Below are 22,539 nucleotides of genomic sequence, written 5' to 3'. Positions count from 1 at the left end.
CTCTCTCTCTCTCTCTCTCTCTCTCTCTCTCTCTCTCTCTTTCATCACAGTCCTCTGGCCGTTGCCCAATATTTATAATAGAATAGACAGAGGGCAAAGAGAATGGACTGCCAGGAGGAATCACACACTGCTGACTCCTCTCAGAAACACTAAGTGACTGGGGACTAGAGGTGTGTGTGCGTGTGTGCATGTGCGCGCACACACACACACACCGTGTTAACCAGATTACAGTGCGTGACACACCTCTCTGTACAAAGACGGTTTTATTTACTCAATGTGTTCTCATCCTGTTTCCCTGCTGGCCGCAGGCAGCCCCAAACAATCATACATATTCTCCCAGGATCAAAAGAGAGAAGAAGTTTCTCTCTCAATGACATACACAAAGACACACACACATACTGTACACACACACACGCCTTTTCCCCTCTCCTTTCAAACTCTCTCAACAAGCTGATAAGATTATAACTTTTTTACATATGACAGATTTCTCGTCATGTCTGTCTGTGAGGATTGTTTTCTTCTGTGATTAATAATTGGCTGTTGCCCAGGTTGCAAAATATCATGGGCATTACTATCTGGCATTAATACTTTCAGTCATCACAGTTCTACTTATAGCATTAGTGAATTACAGTTGGTATATCATATACACATGCTAACATGCTAATTTATGAACTGTATATCTGAATATTGCAACTATCTTACTAAATCATACAGTGTAAGCAGTACAGTAGAATGGATGTGCCATATGATCCAAGATTCATGAATGCAATTATGGGCTGAGCTAGTTCATGCAGTCAATCAGACTTAAACTTCCGAAGTTAACATTTAACTCATGCTGCAGAGCCATTAGATCAGAAGGGCCATAATTCGAATGTGAAAAAATTATACTTTTCTGTGGTTTCAGTATGTCTACTGCAAAAGTATATTTTCTTTTGCTGTGTGCGAGAGAGGAGTTGTTTTATGACTGGCGTTGTGCCCCTATATTAATGGATAAAAGCCCCCCGTCTTTCTCTCTCTCTCCTCAGTGGGTAAGAGTGGCTCTGTGCATCTCTGTACAGTCAGGCTCTACCTATCTCTACAGGTTAATAAGTCCCCATCTCCAAAAATAGGGCTGCTGCCCTCCCCACGGTACAACACAAGACGACCACGCAACACAACACAACACAACACAACCACACGACACAACACAACACGACACAACACAACATGACGCATACAGAGCCACGGCAACCACATGGCACAACACGTCCATCGCAACACGACACAGACACAACCACAGTGCAACACAATACGGCACCGACACAAACACCACGCAACACAACACAACACAACACACATCCACACGGAGAGACGAGAACCGCAGACACAACACGACCACGGATATCTGCAACACAACGACAACACAACCACACGACACAAAACACAAATGACACAACACGACACAACACAACCACGCAACACAACACACCACGCAACACAACACGGCACAACACGGCACGCAACACAACACGGCACAACACAACCACACGACACAACACAAACCACGCAACACAACTTGACACAACACGACCCGCACCACAACATGACACAAACACACGACCACAACAACCAACACAATCACGCAACACGCATGGCACACAACACGGCCACGCAACACAGCACGACATGCAACACGACACAACACAGCACGGCAAAACACGACCACGCAGCACAACACAACCACACGACACAACACGACCACCAGACGACACAACACGACCACACGCCACAACACAACCACACGACACAACACGACCACGCAACACAACACAACCGCACGACACAACACGACACACGACACAACACGACCACAGACACACAACGACGACAGACACAAGAACAACCAACACGACCACACGACACAGACGAACACGACACAACACACCACACGACACAACACGCACCCAACAGAGCGACACACAACACGTACCACAGAACGCGCACAATACACGACAGCGACACACACAACACCACGCGCCAGCAGACACGACGACACCCGCGCCACCACACGACACACCACACGACACAACAACGACCACAACGACAACAACAACGAACCACACACACACAACACGACACGAACACAACACGACCACACGCACACACGACACACGACACAACACGACACAGCACCGCACAACACGACGGACACAACACGACAGAACACGACCACACACACGCACACAACACGACCACAACGACACAACACGACCACAACACACACACACGACCACAAAGCAGAACCACACGACAGCGCACACACACACACGACCACACGCACAACACGACCACGGACACGAACAACACGACCACACGACACAGGCACACGACACCCCGAACAACACGACCACGCAACACAACACAACGCGACGACCAACGACAACACAACACGACCACAAGCAACACACAACACGACCACGCAACACGAACACGACCACGCAACACAACACGACACAACACGAAAGCAACAAACAGAACACAACACGACCACGCAACACAACACGACCACGCAACATCACACATGACCACGAACACAAGCCACGCAACACAACACAAGGAATACAGATACAGCGACTACGGCGCAAGCAGGACAGCGTCTAGAGTGTCTGAAGGGCTACGAGGAAGTATAGAACACATCATATCCCAACTGACCTAGCAACACCACAGCGACCTACAAGCTCAACACACACATGGCACAACACACCACGCAACACAACACGACACAGACACGAATCCACGAGCAACACTTCGACACATCAGGACACAGACAACGGAGGAGCAAGAACGAACTACGACTCAGCTATACGCAAACAACACACTGACCACGCAACATGACACGACACAACCACGCAACACGACACAACACGACCACGCATCACTGCAAGCATCTCACTGCAGGGGAGGTGGAGAATAGTACATTATACTCTCTCGTCCTCTCTCTTTTTCTCTCTTCCTCTCTCTGTCTTTCACTTGTTCTTTTTTGGTTTAATCAGCGAGTGTTTTCTTCAGCCAGGAGAAATCCAACTTTTGATAAGACCTTGAACTTTACTACTGAGCTCCATCTGGGGAGAGACAAAGACAACAGGAAGAAATATAAAAGAAAGGGGATGGACAGAAAGAGAGAGAGAGTAAGAGAGATAGTGTTTTATTGAAGCCTCTGGATATGCGTGATTGGATTTGTGTTAGAAGAGCTGAACCACGGTGGTTTCAGAGTTATCCCAGGGTTAGCCCACCTCAGAGTTAACTCAGGGTTGGATCACGCTTGGTTTAGATTTAAATATTGAATTGATGTAGCTAGAGTTGACCGGGACATCACAGCAGGTGTATGAGTGTTCTCCAACCCATTCTACCCCTGGAGTGAAACCAGTAACCACCACCACCACCACACAGGGAGGGATCTGGCACAGTGACAATGCCCAGAAACTCACCTTGTCTGAGGCTGCCACCAGCAAACACACAGTAATGAAAGTAAATCCTGACKGTCTGGCGTAACACCTGTAATACAGCCAGAAAACTGAACCAATACTCTGAATTGTAGTCTTCCAATTGTCTTTGGATGTCTGTAGGAGAAAATGGTGAAAATACATCAGATGAATCACAGGACTCACCAACAGTAACACCAAGTTAGTCTTAGAGGACATTCAGACTGTTTCAGACATTTAGATGGCCAATTTTCTGTGAGTCCTCCATGTATGATTTCCCAGACTGTGTACCAGACATGTTATTTATCTGTGTGTTGGAGGTGAGCAGGTTAGAGTCAGAGAGGGACAGGTGTGTGGTGGTGGCCTTGGGGTGACAGGTGCAGTGACAGCCAGGTGTAGAGAGCAGTCACCTTGGCTGTGTGCTGGTTGAGTAATGAGTTTTTTTTCTTCCAGACTACCAAAACACTGCTGTCAGATTTATTTGCTGAACGTGCCGACAACTATAATATTTTTTATCTTTGTTAACCCTTCCTCCCTTCGTTCCCTTCATTCTTTAAGAGACAGAAAACACACCTACGCTGCGCCCCTCACCTCCCGACTGCTGGCACCGGCATGTTTTCTGTCATGTTGCTTTGTGAGGCAAAAGGTGTTCAGAGAGGAGATACATCATTTTTTTAGGGGGTAGATCAGCTTTAATATTGCAGATAGATTGTAGCCTCCATCAATATAATAGTCTGCATCATTTCTAATCCCCCACATATTTTTTTTGTAATATATACAGTAACAGTCAAAAGTTTTGACACACCTACTCATTCAAGGGTTTTTCTTTATTTGTACTATTTTATTCATTGTAGAATAATAGTGAAGACATCAAAACTATGAAATAACACATATGGAATCATGTAGTAAACAAAAAAAGTGTTAATCGATTTTAGATTCTTCAAAGTAGCCACTCTTTGCCTTGATGACAGGTTTGCACACTCTTGGGAATTTCTCAACCAGCTTCATGAGGTAGTCACCTGGAATGCATTTCAATTAACAAGTGTGCCTTGTTTGTTTTACTCCTCTTGACAGTTTAATACTTTCTGAGAAGTAGCCATTATTTAATAATTTACACATAGGGTTAAGATACATAATTTTGAGTCATTGTATGAGAGATTCTCCAAAATTGAAATATTCCAAGCATTTATATATAAATTCCAGCAATAGTTTATCAAAAGCCTTTTCAAAGTCAGCTATGAATAACAGACCTGGTTTCCCAGATTTTTCATGGTGTTCTATTGTTTCCAGTACTTGTGTTATATTATCTCCAATGTATTGTCCATGTAAAAAACCTGTCTGATTAGGATGAATAATATCCGACAATACCTTTTTAATTCTATGCGCTATACATTTTGCTAGAATGTTTGCATCAAAAAACTGTGTAAGGGGCCTCAACATTTTGTAATGGACTGGAGATTTATATTTACCACTTCGGTCCTGATTCAGTAAAAATGAAATCAGACCTTTTTGTTGAGTATCTGATAATCTACCATTTTTATAGGAGTGGTTAAAACATGCTAATAACGGTGCTCTGTGTACATCAAAAAAAGGTTTGGAATACCTTAACTGGTATGTCATCCAGCCCTGGAGATTAAAGTTGGCAAAGATCTTCAAGGTTCAAAGGAGAGGAAAAGACAGTAAAATAGAGAATGAGTGACAAGGGGAGAGAGAGAACAGGGTTAAGGGAAGGGGAGAGAGAAGGAAAGAGAGAACAGGGTTAAGGAAAGGGGAGAGAGAAGGAAAGAGAGAACAGGGTTAAGGAAAGGGGAGAGCGAGAGAGAGAGAGAGAGAGAGAGAGAGCGAGAACAGACGAACAGATGAGCTCCCACATTTTTCAGCATGTTTTTACAAAAATATAGATTTAAAGTTAGATAAACTTGGATTTTTCAGCAAGGACATATACAGCATACTACCCTCCATAACAAATCCTTCAGTCCAAATCATAACTCTAAACTTACAACCTGATTTTGGACAAAATCACCTGGAAGGATTCCTACCTCCCACCCCGAGCGTGTCAGACCAGACCTCTTCATTATACAACCCCATAGATAAGCAACCCCAAGTGGAAGGTCAACCTCCCAGCACAGAGTACTACTCCCTCATTGAAATGAAGGATGAATTCACCCAGCTGGAGGTAAGGCAGGTGGAGCTGGAACAGCAGGAGAACACACTCGTCAGCACAAAAAATAGTCCYGCTCAACAACACCCCCTCAATCAYACCCGGAGAGCTGTAAGTGGAGAGAGACATATCTACACTCTGGACTGTGGTGAGACAACATCAACAGGAGAAAGAGCACTAGAGGAGAAGGTGGAAGTGCTCAAGGACAAGGTGTGAACAACACAGAGGCACAACCAATTAGAGACCTGGCCACCACTGCAGAGAAACCAGCAGAACAGCCCACCTCAGATCCTGACCAAAGTCTCGACACCACAGCAGAACAGTCCACTCCAGACCCTAACCATAGCCTCGACATCGCAGTAGGACAGTCAAATGAAGAACCCCTTGCCCAGGGGATCCCCACCCCCTTTCAGCAACCCCCCCTGTCAGCCAACCTGATAGTCCTCCTGACAACCCCTCCCCCAAACACCCACTGAGGACATACACCCACTGAGGCCCTTCTGTCTGAGGACCAACTACGGTCACGCAGCCACATAATAATACACACAGGCACAAAGGACCTGAGAACAGAGCAGGAAGGGGTGGCCACAGCACTCAAGGGAGATATTGAAAAAYCTTCTTCTATTTTCCCCAACGCACAAGTGGTTATCTCCGCCCTGCTACCACGAAAAGACCATACAGTGGGTAAACGCAAGTATTTCCTGTGACTGTGCCTCAAAACCAAATATCTAACAGGCTCACCATTCCACCCTGGACTTGAACAGCCTTTACGACCAGGTCCACCTATACAAGGCAGCAGTTCCCACGTTCGCCTGGACCCTAAAGGACATCGCCCTCAACCACAGCCCCAACACCTCACACAGGAGCAACAGATCAAGAGTACACCCATCCAGACCAGCAAGACACTCTCCCAGACCTGCGGGACCCCCTCCCCCCCAGACCTACACAGAGGACCCACGCAGTGAGGACCTAATCCAGACCACAGCCACCACCAGCCACATCCACACCCCCACCAATCAACACCCCCCCCCCAAGACAACTATCGCCACACCCATTTAGGACCCTCAGATCAGACCTATGCCATACCGCCCACCCATACCCCACTCCCGCAAAGTGGGCTCAACATGAAAGTCACACATTTTCACCCAGGCTGTGAGCATGCAAACATGCCCAACCCCCACTCTTACACTAGCCCAAGCCAATGACATGTACAAGATGCTCAGCAGGCTTGCTCACACTTACTGGGTTGAGGCCAAACCACACAACTAACTTCACTATTTCATCCTGGAATATACAAGCCCTGAGGTCATCTGCCTTTGGCCTAAAGAGCAGGAACCTGAACTTAACCAAAGAAATCAGAAATAGAGACATTGTCATCCTACAAGAAACATGGTATAGAGGAGATGGACACTGGTTGCCCTAAGGTTAGAGAGAGCTGGTAGTCCCGTCCACCAAACTCCCAGGTGTGAAGCAGGGAAGGGACTCAGACCTAATTCACTCTATTAATACCATCAAAACAGGAACATATTACATTGGGCTAGAAATTCAAAAGGAAATTATCTCAACATAGAAATATGTCCTCCTGTGTGCTTTGTATATGATCCCCACTCAGCGAACGCCATACTTTAATGAAGACAACTTCTCCATCCTGGTGGGTGAAATCAATAATTTCAAGGCCCAGTGACATGTACTAGTCTGTGGCAACCTAAATGCCAGAACTGGACATGAACCTGACACCCTCAGCACACAGGGGGACAAACACCTACCTGGAAGTGACAGCATTTCCTTCCCCCATATTCTCCCGCTAGGCACAATGACGACAACATAACCGACGAAAACGGATCACAACTCCTGCAGCTCTGTTGCATGCTGGGTATGTACATAGTCAATAGTAGGCTTTGAGGGGACTCCTATGGTAGGTACACCTATAGCTCATCTCTTGGCAGCAGTACTGTAGACTACGTTTTCACTGACCTCAACCCAGTCTCTCAAAGCYTTCACAGTCAGCCGACTGATACCCCTATCAGATCACAGCAAAATCACAGTCTATTTGAACAGAGCAATACTCAATCATGAGACATCAAAACCAAAGGAACTGAATAATATTAAGAAATGCTACAGTGGGAAGGAAAGTAGTGTGGAAACCTACTAAAAAACTTAGGCAACAATAATTTCAATCCTTTTTAGACAACTTCCTGGACAAAACGTTTCACTGTGATAGTGAAGGTGTAAACTTGGCAGTAGAAAACCTAAACAATAAACAAACCCGTTTCAAGAAACCAGGCGTTTATCACGGGTCACTACTTTACAGGAGTCGTTTGAAAGTAAACTTTTKTTTTTTAAATCAAAATGTGTTTTTGGCCAGAAATGCCTTCTTGAACATGTGAACTTTCATGTGCCTTAATAATAAATGTGTATGCCATCTGTTCATACGAATAAAATGGTTAAATTACGTGCCTAGTTGGTTTAGCCACAGAAAAGTCATCAACCTTCCCGCTAGCCATGATTGGCTGAGATAATGAGTGGCCTGCACATGCCGAGAGCTTGGATTGGTCTAACAACTTCTGTCTATTTGAGCTGGTTATGATGTGTAGGTAATCCTAACGCTGCTATTTTTTATGTATCGTGTAGTAAAACTGCATAAGTGTTCACTTTCTGAAGGGCCGAGTTTTGAAATCAGTGGAATTCGAGTATGATAGCTAAGGAGATGGAGAAAACACCTGTCTCCGGATTACATCTTCAAGCTAAGGGCAACCATGGCATCCACGACAGGAGATCGATGATGTAAACGGGTAAGATAGTTTAACTAGCTACATTTTTTTGATATTACAGATTTTTAATTCTGACATAAAGTCTTTTCATTTCAAGTTAATGTCTACTGTTAGCTAACTAGCTAACGTAAGCTGGTTGGCTTGCTAGCTACCGTTATGTGTATGATCTTATTATTCGTATCTGAGCCATTTGATTGGCTAGTTATAGCCTAATGTTAACTAGCTAACATTGAACCTGGTTGGTTAGCTACCTGCAGATTCATGCAGGGTAGTAACGTCATGAGTTGCATTTATGGTTAATTGTTTAGTTAGCTAGCTCACGTTCGTAAATTCAGTCTGGCCATCTACTCTCGTCTGAGTGTGCCAGAGCGCAGAATAATGGCCGGTGTCAGTAAATGTTGGCAAAAAAGCGCAATTAAATTGTTGCCAGCAGCACAATTAGTCACCAACGCTCTGSATAACATGAAAACAGCCTAATCAGCTCTGCTAGGGCGAGTTCTCTCATTTGTGCCTGGAAGTAGCTAACAAGCGAGCCAATGTTAGCCAGTTAGCTTGGGTGCTTGACTGCCGTTGTGAGGTCAGAACGTTCGGATCAACCCTACTTATTGGCCAGAGCGTCCAGTGTGCGCTCTGAGCAATCCGAGAGCAAAACGCTCTTAATTTACAAACAGATAATCTGACAGCACAGTTGCAGTCACCAATGCTCTGGATAACATAACAGCCTAACCAGCTCTTCTAGGGAGAGTTATGTTGAGTGAGCTGTTCTCTCATTTGTGTCTGGATGTAGCTAGCAAGTTTGCTTTGGGCCTTGACTGCTGTTGTTAGTACAGAATGCTCGGATCAAAGCTTGGATCAACCTTTAAAGAGATGGGTGGGGCTAAAGCTTAAGAGGGTGTGAACGATTCTGAATGAGTGAAGACAAAGAAGGGCTCTCCAGTAGTAGTATCAAAACATTAAAGGGGCATTTTCTCAAAAGTGAGTTCACGAGTTTATCAACTTTCAAAGCAGTTACACTTTCCTATTGTTCCTCAACTGTAATATATGATATATAATTTTCTAGCTCAGAGTCTCTACTTTTATCTAATTTAAAAAACACAATTTAAAATGTTGCTACATAAGACCGATTTGAGCCAGTCAGTCACATATTTCACCTCTCAGCTTCCCTATGAAATCTAACAATTTCAAACAGAAAACCGAAGGATGATGGCCCTATAACAGAGAACAACCAGCAATAACATATACATCATCAAATACAAATCTTGAATTCTCCAATTACATTGAATGAATTACAGGAAAAAATACAAACCCTCCAACCCAAAAAGGCATATGGTGTTGATAGTATCCTCAATTAAATTATAAAATGTACAGACCATAAATTCCAATTGGCTTTACTTAAACATCATCCTTAGCTCTGGCATCTTCCCCAATATTGAGAACCAAGGACTGATCACCCCAATCCACAAATGTGGAAACAAATGTGACCTCAATAGCTACCATGGGATATACGTCAACAGCATCCTTGGAAAAATCATCTGCATTATRATTWACAGCAGACTTGTACATTTCCTCAGTGAAAACAATGTACTGAACAAATGTCAAATTGGCTTTTTACCAAATTACCGTACAACAGACCATGTATTCACCCTACACACCTTAATTGACAAACAAACTAACCAAAGCAAAGGTAAAGTCTTCTCATGCTTTATTGCTTTTGATTAGTACAACCAGAGGAAGACGTTGTTTGCACCAATTTGGCAATGATCAGAAATGCGCTACACAGAAGCGAACAATTTGATGGAAAGCGACCTGAGTGTCGAGGAAGAGATACCATAAGACGAGTTAGATACATCTCGGATGGACCACAAACACGAGAGCGTGTAACCAGTTAACAATAGAACAGATAAAGCAATCCATATTCCTCCTTTCGCACGGGCGCGTGAAGGTGAGACAGATGCAGCTTTAAGCCCCACCCTCTTCACAACATGTAATCAACAAAGTGTCGAGGCCGTCTGCATTCGCATCCGCAGATGGCACCTGGCATAACTATTAGAATCTGAAGTCATATGTCTACTGTCTGATGTAACTGTCTGCTGCCAAGTCAACTCTCAAATACGCAGACTCCACTGACACAGCTCACTTTCAGCTCACATCTCAACACATAGATCCCCTGACGCAGGTCACTCTCCAGACCCCAATCACCTGATTCTGACACACTGTTCACACACCTGTAGTCATTATCAAACACACATTTAGTTCAGTTCTTGCACCCATTATTGTGTGACATCTATAAGTACCTAGGTGTCTGGCTAGACTGCAAACTCCTTCCAGACTCTAAACATCTCCATATATCACAAAATCAATATAAAGGTCAGCTTATTCTATGTTTGCAAACAACAAAGCCTCCTTCACTCCGAGCGACGGGCCAAACTTAACCCTGACCGCTTAAATACTTGGACATCGATTCCTCGCTCATATCTGATCTCTCCACTCAGGACTTCTGGCGTCCTTCATAGGGGTTAATTCTGGTGTGTCACTTCTCCACTTGTAGTCGTCTGGATAGGCGTCGTCCTGACTATGCTTACATGTCATTTATGCTCCTTGTCCCCGACTTGCGAAGCCGTAGTATACCAAACACAGTTTAATCCCCTAGGTCATGTGGCCCGGGATAATTAGCATCATATCCATACATAACTGTCAATTTACGCTAGGATACACTTGCTTTAATGCCGTCTTATCCACCAAATCCGCGATGATGTCATCTACAAAATAGCATGAAATACTCTCTACCTCAGCAACACCTAGTGATTGGCGAGTCAGTCTAGCAGGTACCATACACTGTTTGATAGTAGCTTCTCTTCAAAAATAAAAGCACCTCTATATCTCTACGTCCACAACTCCCGCGAACCTGTAATGCGTCTAGTAAAGGTGACTGGCCTACTTGCGCCACATCTATTGGGACGATACTAGTCGAAAACTCCACTGCCTCCGGATCTACAAGACCCATGACTAGGTAAAGCCGCCGCCTCTTAATCTCAGTTCAACTGGTCCACGATGGCAACACCACGGCCCATAGCACGCGCTCCAGCAGGTGTATCTCAACTGATCATCCTCCTAAAGCCAAAACCTCATTTTGGGCGCCTTTCCTTCCAGTGCTCGGTGTTCCTGCGAAGCTGAACGAATTGCGAAAAAACTCTCTGAAGTTGGAGACTTTTATCTCCCTCAACAACTTTAAACATCTGCTATCTGAGCAGCTAACCGATCGCTGCAGCTGTACATAGTCCATCGGTATATAGCCCACCCAATTTACCTACCTCATCCCCATACTGTTTTTATTTATTTACTTTTCTGCTCTTTTGCACACCAGTATCTCTACTTGCACATGATCATCTGATGATTTATCACCCCAGTGTTAATCTGCTAAATTGTAATTATTCGCTCCTATGGCCTATTTATTGCCTACCTCCTCATGCCTTTTGCACACATTGTATATAGATTATCTTTTTTTCTTCTTTTTTTTCCTACTATGTTATTGACTTGTTTATTGTTTACTCCATGTGTAACTCTGTGTTGTTGTCTGTTCACACTGCTATGCTTTATCTTGGCCAGGTCGCAGTTGRAAATGAGAACTTGTTCTCAACTAGCCTACCTGGTTAAATAAAGGTGAAATAAAAAAAAATTGTGAGGTATTGTTTGTTTACTGACACTTCTATTCAGAGCTCTGMTTTTCCTGTAATTTACTCTCGTGTATGATAGTTTTTGACTGCCTCACTAACGACYCCTTTTGCCTATTCCCTCCCTGTACTTTAGCCTATCGGATTTCCTGTTTTCAACCTATTGCCTGATCTCCTAGACAACGTTACTAGCCGTTTCCATGCCTGTACTGGTGCCTTTTTGGACCCCTGTGTATGACCTTCTGCCTACCTCTGGAACCAGCTACCTGCATCCTCCTGTTGTCCTTTACCAATAAACGCCTGCTGCGCCCTGCGCTTGAAACTAGTTCTCTGTCTACCATCGTGTTCATTACAGCTGATAATTTGGTGCTTCTGTCCCCAACCAAGGAGGGCCTACAGCAGCACCGACGTAGATATTCTGCACAGATTCTGTCAGACCTGGGCKCTGACAGTAAATCTCAGTAAGACAAAAATAATGGTGTTCCAGAAAATATCCAGTTGCCAGAACCAAAATTGCAAATTATTTTTTTACTTTAACTATTTGCACATCGTTACAACACTGTATATATACATAATGACATTTGAAATGTCTTCATTCTTTGGGAACTTCTGTGAGTGTAATATTTACTGTACATTTTTATTATTATGTTTATTTCACTTGTTTATTATCTACTTCACTTGCTTTGGCAATGTTAACATATGTTTCCCATGCCAATAAAGCCCTTGAATTGAATTGAGAGAAAACAGGAAAAAATTTGCATTAAGGGTAGAGGGAGGGAAAAGAGAAAGGGCTTTTTGAAGGGGAGGGGAAAATAGAAAGGGCTTTTTGAAGGGGAGGGGAAAAGAGAAAGTGGCTAGTGCTGAGGGATAGAGAAAGGGGAGAGGGCATGGGAAGAATAAGTAGGGTTAAGATAGAGATACACAGTTGATTTAATGTTCTCTGTTTCTTCAGGGAGGATATTCTAATAATTCTAATAACTCACATGGYCCTGTTGATGGACARCTCTGTGTTGCTGGGAGTTAGCACGGGTAACTGTTACTGTAATTGCCTGTTAGTGTCCATAATGGCTAACTGTCTCTGCAGCGCTTACTTTCGTTAGGCTGATACATTCATCACAGCCTCCTGTATTGACCTTATCTATCAGTTTCATTTCCTWCAGAGTTATTTTTTATTTACAACTGTTTCTCTTCTCCTCCCATCTGCCTTACGGGGTCTTCAGCTTCTTCCGTCTGCCCGATGAGTTGCGTGCACCAGCCAGGCGAGCGCACCATCTGACCATCCCCACCAAAGTCAGAAATTAATCAGGCGTTACGGCAATGCCGGGAATGATGTTTCGAGTCAAATCCATGACTGACGGCTTAATTAGCGGTGAAATGGCGGAGGGTAATTGTCACGGCAACGAGCAAGGGTGTAAAAGGTCAGGTGTGCATGTTCTAAACCTCACCTCGACAGGATCGCATTAGCCTGTAGGACAACTCTATTCCCTCCATCCACTGGGAAATAATTGAAAAATATATTCAGTGCCCTTAAACTACCCCTCATTAATGATAAGGTGAAATTACACGAGAAAGCTATTATTATGACAATGTACTATCAATTCTATTATAAATGTGAATTAAATTGGGTCAATACYCCTTTGTCAATGTATGACTCTATGATAGCAGCTTGGTTGAAATAGGTCTGTGATGTCTACACAATCTATTTCCTCCACAGCTCCTCCCTTCTCAACATTACTCAGGCCTATCATAATCACACAGCACTTTGGGCCTGCTGCTCCTCCATCCAGTGTCTGCTCTCAGACTGCTCCTGAATGGACACATGAAAGCCGATGGCCTAATCACTCTTATTATGTGCAGAGATGCTAGTACTTTGATAAACCATTGGAGAAAAAACTACCAGCGCTTCAGAAACACACTGATGTGGAATAGATTCAGGGCGTACTGCTCTGGGTTGGTCAAAGCTCTTTATTGCCTTACTATTTTTTCATTGAAATTGTTAAAAGCATTATAACAAATAATACAGCAACAAAGACCTTGTACTTTTGTACATCTGTCCAGCATGGAGTGTGTCTCTAGTCTAGACCATAGGGCACATGTTTGTGTCTAGAGTTGTTTGTTGCTTATTTCGTTGCTTTGTAMAGATAACCGGGCTTCTGTGGAGAACATGCCACTTTTGTGGCATTTTTGCTCAGAGCATTGGGCTCTTGTTTAGAGCACAGTGTCTTTGAATGCTGTTCACATGCACCCCATRGTGTTGCTATCAGTTTTTCTCGATGTGTTGCTCTCTGTGGAGTCTGATGTAAGATCCTATGTCTCAGAGGAGAGCTGTGTCCAAAGCCTTCCCACAAAGAGCCCGGCTGGTTTTATCTAGTGGAGCGCGCTGCCAGAAAGGTCAGGCTATTTGAATTTCTGCTCAGGTCTAAAAAAGCAAACAATAAAGCCAGGTTAAATCAAACAAGCAGCGAGAGAGAAAAAAGGAGCGGCACATTAATTTCTGACATGTTCTCAAGATATAACAAAAAAAGAAGAAGAAGCTCTCTACATTTGGTAATCGTGTTTTCCCAAGACAGGCATGAGTTTTAGCGAGGCGGTGAACCAACTTCCCTCCATTCACAAACAGATGTTATCACYTGGCATTTAAGCACTGCCAGAAGTACCCAATGAAGGTGTTTGCTTTTTAAAATTGAGGTTGCAGGCGCGACGAGTCCCCCAAGGGCTCTCTCTCTCTCATCTTAAGGTGTTTCTTAAAACATACATCCTATTAGTGGCTAAACCCTTCAGGCTGGTAGAAGACGAGACAAACATCTCCACGCAGATCCAACAACATCTTCAAATACCTGAGGATGGGGACGGCGTCCACACTGGTGTTCTTATCAGGGGATACCTCTCAATCAGGCTGGGTTGGGCATTTCATATATTTATTTATTTTATTTAACCTTTATTATACTGTTTTTTTTTAATTGAGATAAAATCTATTTTTCAAGAGAGACCTGGTCCAACAGCAGCAGAGGGAACAACGTTTCAGAAAAAAACAACTTACATACACTAACACAACATTGAACAAAACTATAGACACACATACAGTACAACAATTACATATCACGTAAAGAAACACAAATGTCATAACTAAATAAACAGCTGCCCTAAAGACAGTTACTCTCTTCTGGGATATTCACATCGACCAAGTGTTTKAACTCCACCAACGTGACTAGATCATCAAATATTTAAATGTTTAGGAAAGAATTCCAGGACCACGGAGCTGAGTAACTGAAACTATTTCTACCATGACCTGTTCTAATTCTTGGTACTGTTAAAAGCAAATGAGAACGGGACCGTCATTTATATTTATTTACTGACCTGATTCAAAAATAATATAGATAAAGTGCCATTTTACCCAAAATGTACTTATAAATCAGTGTATACCAGTGTTGAAGCCTACGCAAGGTCAATGACGACCAGCCAACAGCACTGTAGAGATCACAATGATGTGTTAAATGTTTATGGTAATAGTGATTGGTAATGAACCTGAGGGCCGCATGATATACTAAATTGCTTAAATTCCCAATCTGGCCCTCAACCATCATGGTCACCTAATAATCCCCAGTTTACAATTGGCTCATTCATCCCCCTCCTCTCCCCTGTAACTATTCCCCAGGTCGTTGCTGCAAATGAGAATTTGTTCTCAGTCAACTTACCTGGTAAAATAACGGTAAAATAAAAATAAATAAATAAAAATACTGTATCAAGTGCTCTCAGGGTAGTGGTTGATGCCTGCATATACAGTTGAAGTCGTAAGTTTACATACACCTTAGACAAATACATTTAACTCAGTTTTTCACAATTCCTGACATTTAATCCTAGTTAAATTTCCCTGTGTTAGGTAAGTTAGGATAACCAATTTATTTTAAGAATGTGAAATGTCATAACAATAGTAGAGAGAATTATTTCAGCTTTTATTTCTTTCATCACACTCCCAGTGGGTCAGACGTTTGCATACACTCAATTAGTATTTGGTTGCATTGCCTTTAAATTGTTTAACTTGGGTCAAACGTTTCGGGTAGCCTTTCACAAGCTTCCCACAATATGTTGGGTGAATTTTGGCCCATTCCTCCTGACAGAGCTGGTGTAACTAAGTCAGGTTTGTAGGCCTCCTTGCTCACACACGCTTTTTCAGTTCTGCCCACAAATGTTCTATAGGATTGAGGTCAGGGCTTTGTGATGGCCACTCCAATACTTTGACTTTGTTGTCCTTAAGCCATTTTGCCACAACTTTGGACGTATGCTTGGGGTCATTGTCCATTTGGAAGACCCATTTGCGACCAAGCTTTAACTTTCTGGCTGATGTCTTGAGATGTTTCTTCAATATATCCACATCATTTTCCTTCTTTATGGTGCCATCTATTTTGTGAAGTGCACCAGTCCCTCCTGCAGCAAAGCACCCCCACATGATGCTGCCCACCCCCGTGCTTCACAGTTAGGATGGTGTTRGTCGGCTTGCAAGCCTCCCCCTTTTTCCTCCAAACATAGCGATGGTCATTATGGCTAAACAGTTTTATTTTTGTTTTCTCCAAAAAGTACGATCTTTGTCCTCATGTGCAGTTGCAAACCGTAGTCTGGCTTTTTTTATGGCTGTTTTGGAGCAGTGACTTCTTCCTTGCTGAGCGGCCTTTTAGTTTATGTCCATATAGGACTCGTGTCATGCACAAAGTAGATAAAAACTATAGTTTTGGCAAGTCGGTTAACAAGAAATTTGTGGAGTGGTTGAAAAATGAGTTCAATGACTACAGCCTACGTGTATGTAAACTTCCGACTTCAACTGTATATATAATCACTGAAATCCAAAGCCACCAGTAATGTACATCGTGGTGGTGTTGGCGTGGTGATGATGTTGAGTGGTGTTTGAGTGGTGGTGTGGCTGTGATGATGTTGGTTGTGAGTGGTGTGTGTGAGGTGGTTGGCGGTTGGGTGTTGGGTGTTGGGTGGTGGTATTTGGGTGGTGGTGGTGTTGGAGTGGTGGGGGTCTGTGGAGTAGTGTGTTTGTGGGTTGGAGTGGTGGTTGGTGTTGGAATGGTGGTGGTGGTTGTTGGGAATGGTATGGAGTGGTGGTGGTGTTGGAATGGTGTTGGACGTGGTGGTGGTGTTGGTGTGGTGGTGGAATTGGTGGTGTGGTGTTGGTGGTGGTTGTTGGAGTGGTGGTGGTAGTGTTGGAATGGTGGTGTGGTGTTTGGTGGTGGTGGTGGTGTTGGAGTGATGGCGGTGGTGGTGGGTGTTGGGTGGTGGTGCGGTGTGGTGGTGGTGTTGGAGTCTGGTTGCGGTGGTGGTGGTTGGTGTTGGAGTGGTGGTGGTGGTGGTGGTGTTGGAGTGGTGGTGGCGTGTGTGGTGGGTGGGTGTGAGTGGTGGTGCGTGGTGGTGGTGGTGTTGGAGTGGTGGTGCGTGGTTGTGGTGGTGTTGGAATGGGTGGTGGTGTTTGGAGTGGTGGTGCGTGTGTGCTGGTGGTGTTGGATGTGGCTGTGGTGGTGCGGGTGTGGTGGTGGTGTTGGAGTGGCTGTGGTGGTGCGGGTGTGGTGGTGGTGTTGGAGTGGTGGTGCGTGTGTGGATGTTGGTGTTGGTGTGCTTCAGTGTCCTACTAGACTGCCTAATATTTTTCCCAAATTGTCAAAAATACATATTTTTCGTCGGAGACCACACAATCAAAATGTGTACCTTCCTTTCTGATCTGTTGTGATTCTGTGTTATGATTCATGTAATTACAATGAAATTAAATATTGTTACGATATATAGTTTCTGGTGCTTACTAGAACACTTATGTTTGGTTGTGTTTATATACCGACAGTGCCTTAAGTCTTAGACGTAGTGATTCCTTGAATTACTGAAGTGGTTTCCCGCTGTAATTACACATACAACCAGGAACAWAGGCTGTGTAATGTGAAGTGGCACTAGAGACAGCTGTACAAATTGTTTGGTGTATGGACTTTTTTCTCTCCTTCTCCTTCACTGAATGTCGGATAATGTACCCATAAGAAAGTGATACACATGCATTTAGGTAATTTTCACTTGGATGTGTATCACACAAAACAGCCTAGTTTGGTGTTGTTAACAACCAACAATTTCCTCGTACAGAAATCACAGGATGGAATTTGGGCATTGCTGTTCACTCCTGAGTCAGAGAAAGCCGTGAGTAAGTGAAGGAGTTGAGGAGGAATGGGCTGTTGTTGCCGTTTTAAAACCCCTTACCTTTGATWGAGAGATGGTATATAAAACGGTGAGCTAGCTAGCTAACTCCTGCTTCACGGCCCTCAGGGGCTTTGCTCAATTATGCCGTGCTAATCGTCCTACTGCTRATGGACTTTGTTTTGGCTAGGCCCAGGATGTAGTGCTCTGCTGGCAGCTCAATAGTGGTCATTGATCAAACCTGGCGGAGCGCTTTGAGACCTACAGGGAATGTTTGAGAGAGAAAAGAGAGGGAGAGAAAAGAGGTAGGGGAGATTAGCAAAATGAGAATGTTACTCAGAAAAACTAAAGAATGGAGATCCTCTGCCAGGAAAGGCGGTGTGTGTGTGTGTGTGTGTCTGTGTGTGTGTGGGTGTGTGTGTGTGTGGCTGTATTTCCAAGTGGGAGTTGCAGTTGGGGGAGGAAAGAAAAGCTGTTGTATTCATTTTTCACAAAGCCAGTCTCAGTTCACCCAGTAATTACATGCAGACTAAAAATGTATCAACAACTGTGAACACCTGACTGACATTCTCTCTTTCTCCATCCCTCTTTCACACACTTCTTTCTCTATCGTAGTGAACAAACACAAGCCATGGATTGAGACGTCGTACCATGGGGTGATCACAGAGAACATGGACATCGTCCTACTGGACCCTCCCCTGGTGGCCCTGGACAAAGACGCCCCCGTGCCCTACGCAGGTATGGAACACCCCACAGCTGTGTGATTTGGTATTTTATTAGCATCCCCATTAGCGAAAGCAGCAGCAACTCTTCCTTGGGTCCACACAAAACATGAAAAGTGGTGGAATGGTGAGCGAAGTACCAAGTTGTGATGAATGGGTTAGCGAAGTACCAAGTTGTGATGAATGGGTTAGCGAAGTACCAAGTTGTGATGAATGGGTTAGCGAAGTACCACGTTATGATGAATGGGTTAGCGAAGTACCACGTTGTGATGAATGGCTGTGCTGCTTTCAGCGACATACCACGTTGTGATGAATGGGTTAGCGAAGTACCACGTTGTGATGAATGGGTTAGCGAAGTACCACGTTGTGATGAATGGGTTAGCGAAGTACCAAGTTGTGATGAATGAGTTAGCGAAGTACCAAGTTGTGACGAATGGGTTAGCGAAGTACCAAGTTGTGATGAATGGGTTAGCGAAGTACCAAGTTGTGATGAATGGGTTAGCGAAGTACCAAGTTGTGATGAATGGGTTAGCAAAGTACCAAGTTGTGATGAATGGGTTAGCGAAGTACCAAGTTGTGATGAATGGGTTAGTGTCATTCATTCAGAGGACAATTTACTCGCTCTTAACTGCTGTGGTTGACCTTGGTTCTTGGAAGCTCTTGTAAATCATTAAAATAAAATGCATTAAGCCGGAACATGTTATTTCATAGTTCTGCTTTCCAAGAAAATAAAACAGAATGTATACTTTCTTATTTAAAACCARTAGCTTTAAACTAGTACTACCAAACACATTCCTATGAAAGCTATTCACTCCCMTATGTCCTTTAACCATGTATGAAACCAACACTAACTTGTATCCCTCTTAGTAGTGCAAATACAATTGGATTGAATCAATGTGATGGTGAACACTCCCCTATTGGGTTGCCAGTCCCAGTGGGTTGTCATTAGCTACAGGCTAACTGGCCAGCCTGGCTACACTGCCTCCTGCCAGGCCTCTTGATGTGGCCAAGGCCTCAGTGTGGGGTTGGCTCCTGGGCTGGTGCCCACTCTCAGAACCCCTCAGGCTGGGTTGGAGCAGCTCTGATGTAGGCTGGCGAGAAGGACGGCTGGATATGGTTGTCTGATTTTTCCTTCTAGCATGTGGAGACAGTGTAGTGGCCTGAGAGGGTTGCCTGTAATGGCCACCCTACAGGGAGAGAGAGAGACAGAGAGAGAGAGAAAAATAACATATGGAATCATGTAGTAACCAAAATGTGAAAATAATGGTGGTCCAGTTGCCAGGACCACGAACACAAATTCCATCTATTTTACCGTTGCCCTAGAGCACACAAAAAACTATACATACCTTGGCCTAAACATCAGTGCCACAGGTAATGATCTGAGAGACAAGGCAAAAAGGGCCTTCAATGCCATCAAAAGGAACATACATTTTGACATACTAATTAGGATCTGGCAAAAAAACACTTGAATCAGTTAACTTCTCTGCGCTACGGATCCCTTTAGCGGGATCATTTTCCTAAACAACCGCTGAATTGCAGGGCGCAAAATATTACTAAAAAAATGTATAATCATGCAATCACAAGTGAAATATACCAAAACACAGCTTAGCTTGTTGTTAATCCACCTATCGTGTCAGATTTTGAAAATATGCTTTGCAGCGAAAGCAATCCAAGCTTTTGTGAGTGTATCAATCAATGCTACAACAGCTAGCCCCAAATTAGCATGGTCACGAAAGTCAGAAAAGCAATACAATTAATCGCTTACCTTTGATATTCCTTCGGATGTTGCACTCACGAAGACTCCCAGTTACACAATAAATGTTCTATTTGTTTCGATAAATATTACTTTTATAACAAAAAACGCCATTTGGGTTGCGCGTTATGTTCAGAAAACTAAAGCCTCGTTCCGTTCGACGAAAATTCCAAAAATATATCCGTAATGTTCGTAGAAACAATGTCAAATGTTTTTTATAATCAATCCGCAGGTTGTTTTTAACAAACATAAATCGATATATATTTCAACCGGACCGTAACCTATTCAATAAAAGAGAGAAAGAAAATGGAGAGCTACCCCTCTCGCGCGCAGGAACTAATCAAAGGACACCTGACTAGTTTTGAAAATCTTGCTCATTTTTCAAAAAAAAGCCTGAAACTATGTCTAGCCTGGTCACAGCCTGAGGAAGCCATGGAAAGGAATCTGGTTGAAACCCCTTTAAATGGAAGAAAGACGGGCAAGGAAACAGATAAAAAATAAAAAAATCACTTCCAGGTTAGATTTCCCTCAGGTTTTCGCCTGCAGAATCAGTTTTGTTATACTCACAGACAATATTTTGACAGTTTTTGGAAACTTTGGGAGTGTTTTCTATCCTAATCTGTAAATGATATGCATATTCTACGATCTGGACCTGAGAAATAGTCCGTTTACCTTGGGAACGTTATTTAAAAATAAAAAAATTATCTGACCCCTAGCGTCAAGAGAGGTTAAAGAACCCATTGCCCTTTAAGGTTGTGAGATCTGGGGTCCGCTCACCAACCAAGAATTCACAAAATGGAGCAGAATGCCTGCAGAGCACAATTAGGCCAATACCCGCTAATCCAGAAAAGAGCTGTTAAATTCTACAACCACCTAAAAGTAAGCGATTCACAAACCTTCCATAAAAAGCCATCACCTACAGAGAAATAACCTGGAGAAGAGCCCCTTAGCAAGCTGGTCCTGGGGCTCCGTTCACTAACAGACCCCACAGAACCCAAGGACAGCAACATAATTAGACCCAACCAAATCATGAGAAAAACAAAAAGATAATTACTTGACACATTGGAAAAGAATTGACCAAAGAAACTGAGCAAACTAGAACGCTATTTGGCCCTAAACAGAGAGTACACAGTGGCAGAATACCTGACCCTGTGACTGACCCAAAATTAAGGAAATCTTTGACTATGTACAGACTCAGTGAGCATAGCCTTGCTATTGAGAAAGGCAGCCAAAGGCAGACCTGGCTCTCAAAGAAGAAGACAGGCTATGTGCACACTGCCCACAAAATGAGGTGGAATCTGAGCTGCAATTCCTAACCTCCTGCCAAATGTATGACCATATTAGAGATACATATTTCCCTCAGATTACACAGACCCACAAAGAATTCAAAAACATTCCAATTATGATAAACTGCCATTCTCTACGGGTGAAATACCACAGTGTGCCATCACAGCAGCAAGATTTGTGACCTGTTGCCACAAGAAAAGGGCAACAGTGAATAACAACACCATTGTAAAATACAAACCCATATTTATTTTCCCTTTTGTACTTTAACTATTTGCACATCTACTCAACACTGTATATAGACATAATATGACATTTTGAAATGTCTATTATTTTGGAACTTTTGTTCTACTGTAAATGTTTTATTGTTTATTTCACTTGCTTTGGCAATGTAAACTTATGTTTCCTATGTCAATAAAGCCCCTTAAAATTAAATTGAATTCAATTTAATGAGAGAGATTCTCTCTCTCTCTCGTCTCTCTCTCTCTCCTCTCCTTCTCTCTACTGTTCTCTCTCTCTCCTCCTCTCTTCTCACTCTCACCTCT

General features: G+C 43.5%; 1 protein-coding gene across 1 annotated transcript in view; it reads left to right on the top strand.

Annotated features, from left to right (window-relative positions):
* Positions 1-13,438: 13,438 nt before the first annotated feature.
* Positions 13,439-22,539, top strand: part of LOC112072900 (calsyntenin-2-like) — a 98,970-nt gene continuing 89,869 nt past the window's right edge. Inside the window, exons 1-2 of the mRNA XM_024140280.2 lie at positions 13,439-13,448; positions 18,851-18,973. Coding sequence (XP_023996048.2) covers positions 13,439-13,448; positions 18,851-18,973 — 133 coding nt within the window. The remainder of the gene's footprint in view (positions 13,449-18,850; positions 18,974-22,539) is intronic.

Source organism: Salvelinus sp. IW2-2015, unplaced genomic scaffold (genome assembly GCF_002910315.2).
Source record: "Salvelinus sp. IW2-2015 unplaced genomic scaffold, ASM291031v2 Un_scaffold2075, whole genome shotgun sequence".
NCBI classification, from domain to species: Eukaryota; Metazoa; Chordata; class Actinopteri; order Salmoniformes; family Salmonidae; genus Salvelinus; species Salvelinus sp. IW2-2015.
The sequence above is the reverse complement of the archived record's forward strand: the minus strand, read 5'-3'. Positions and strand labels throughout refer to the sequence as shown.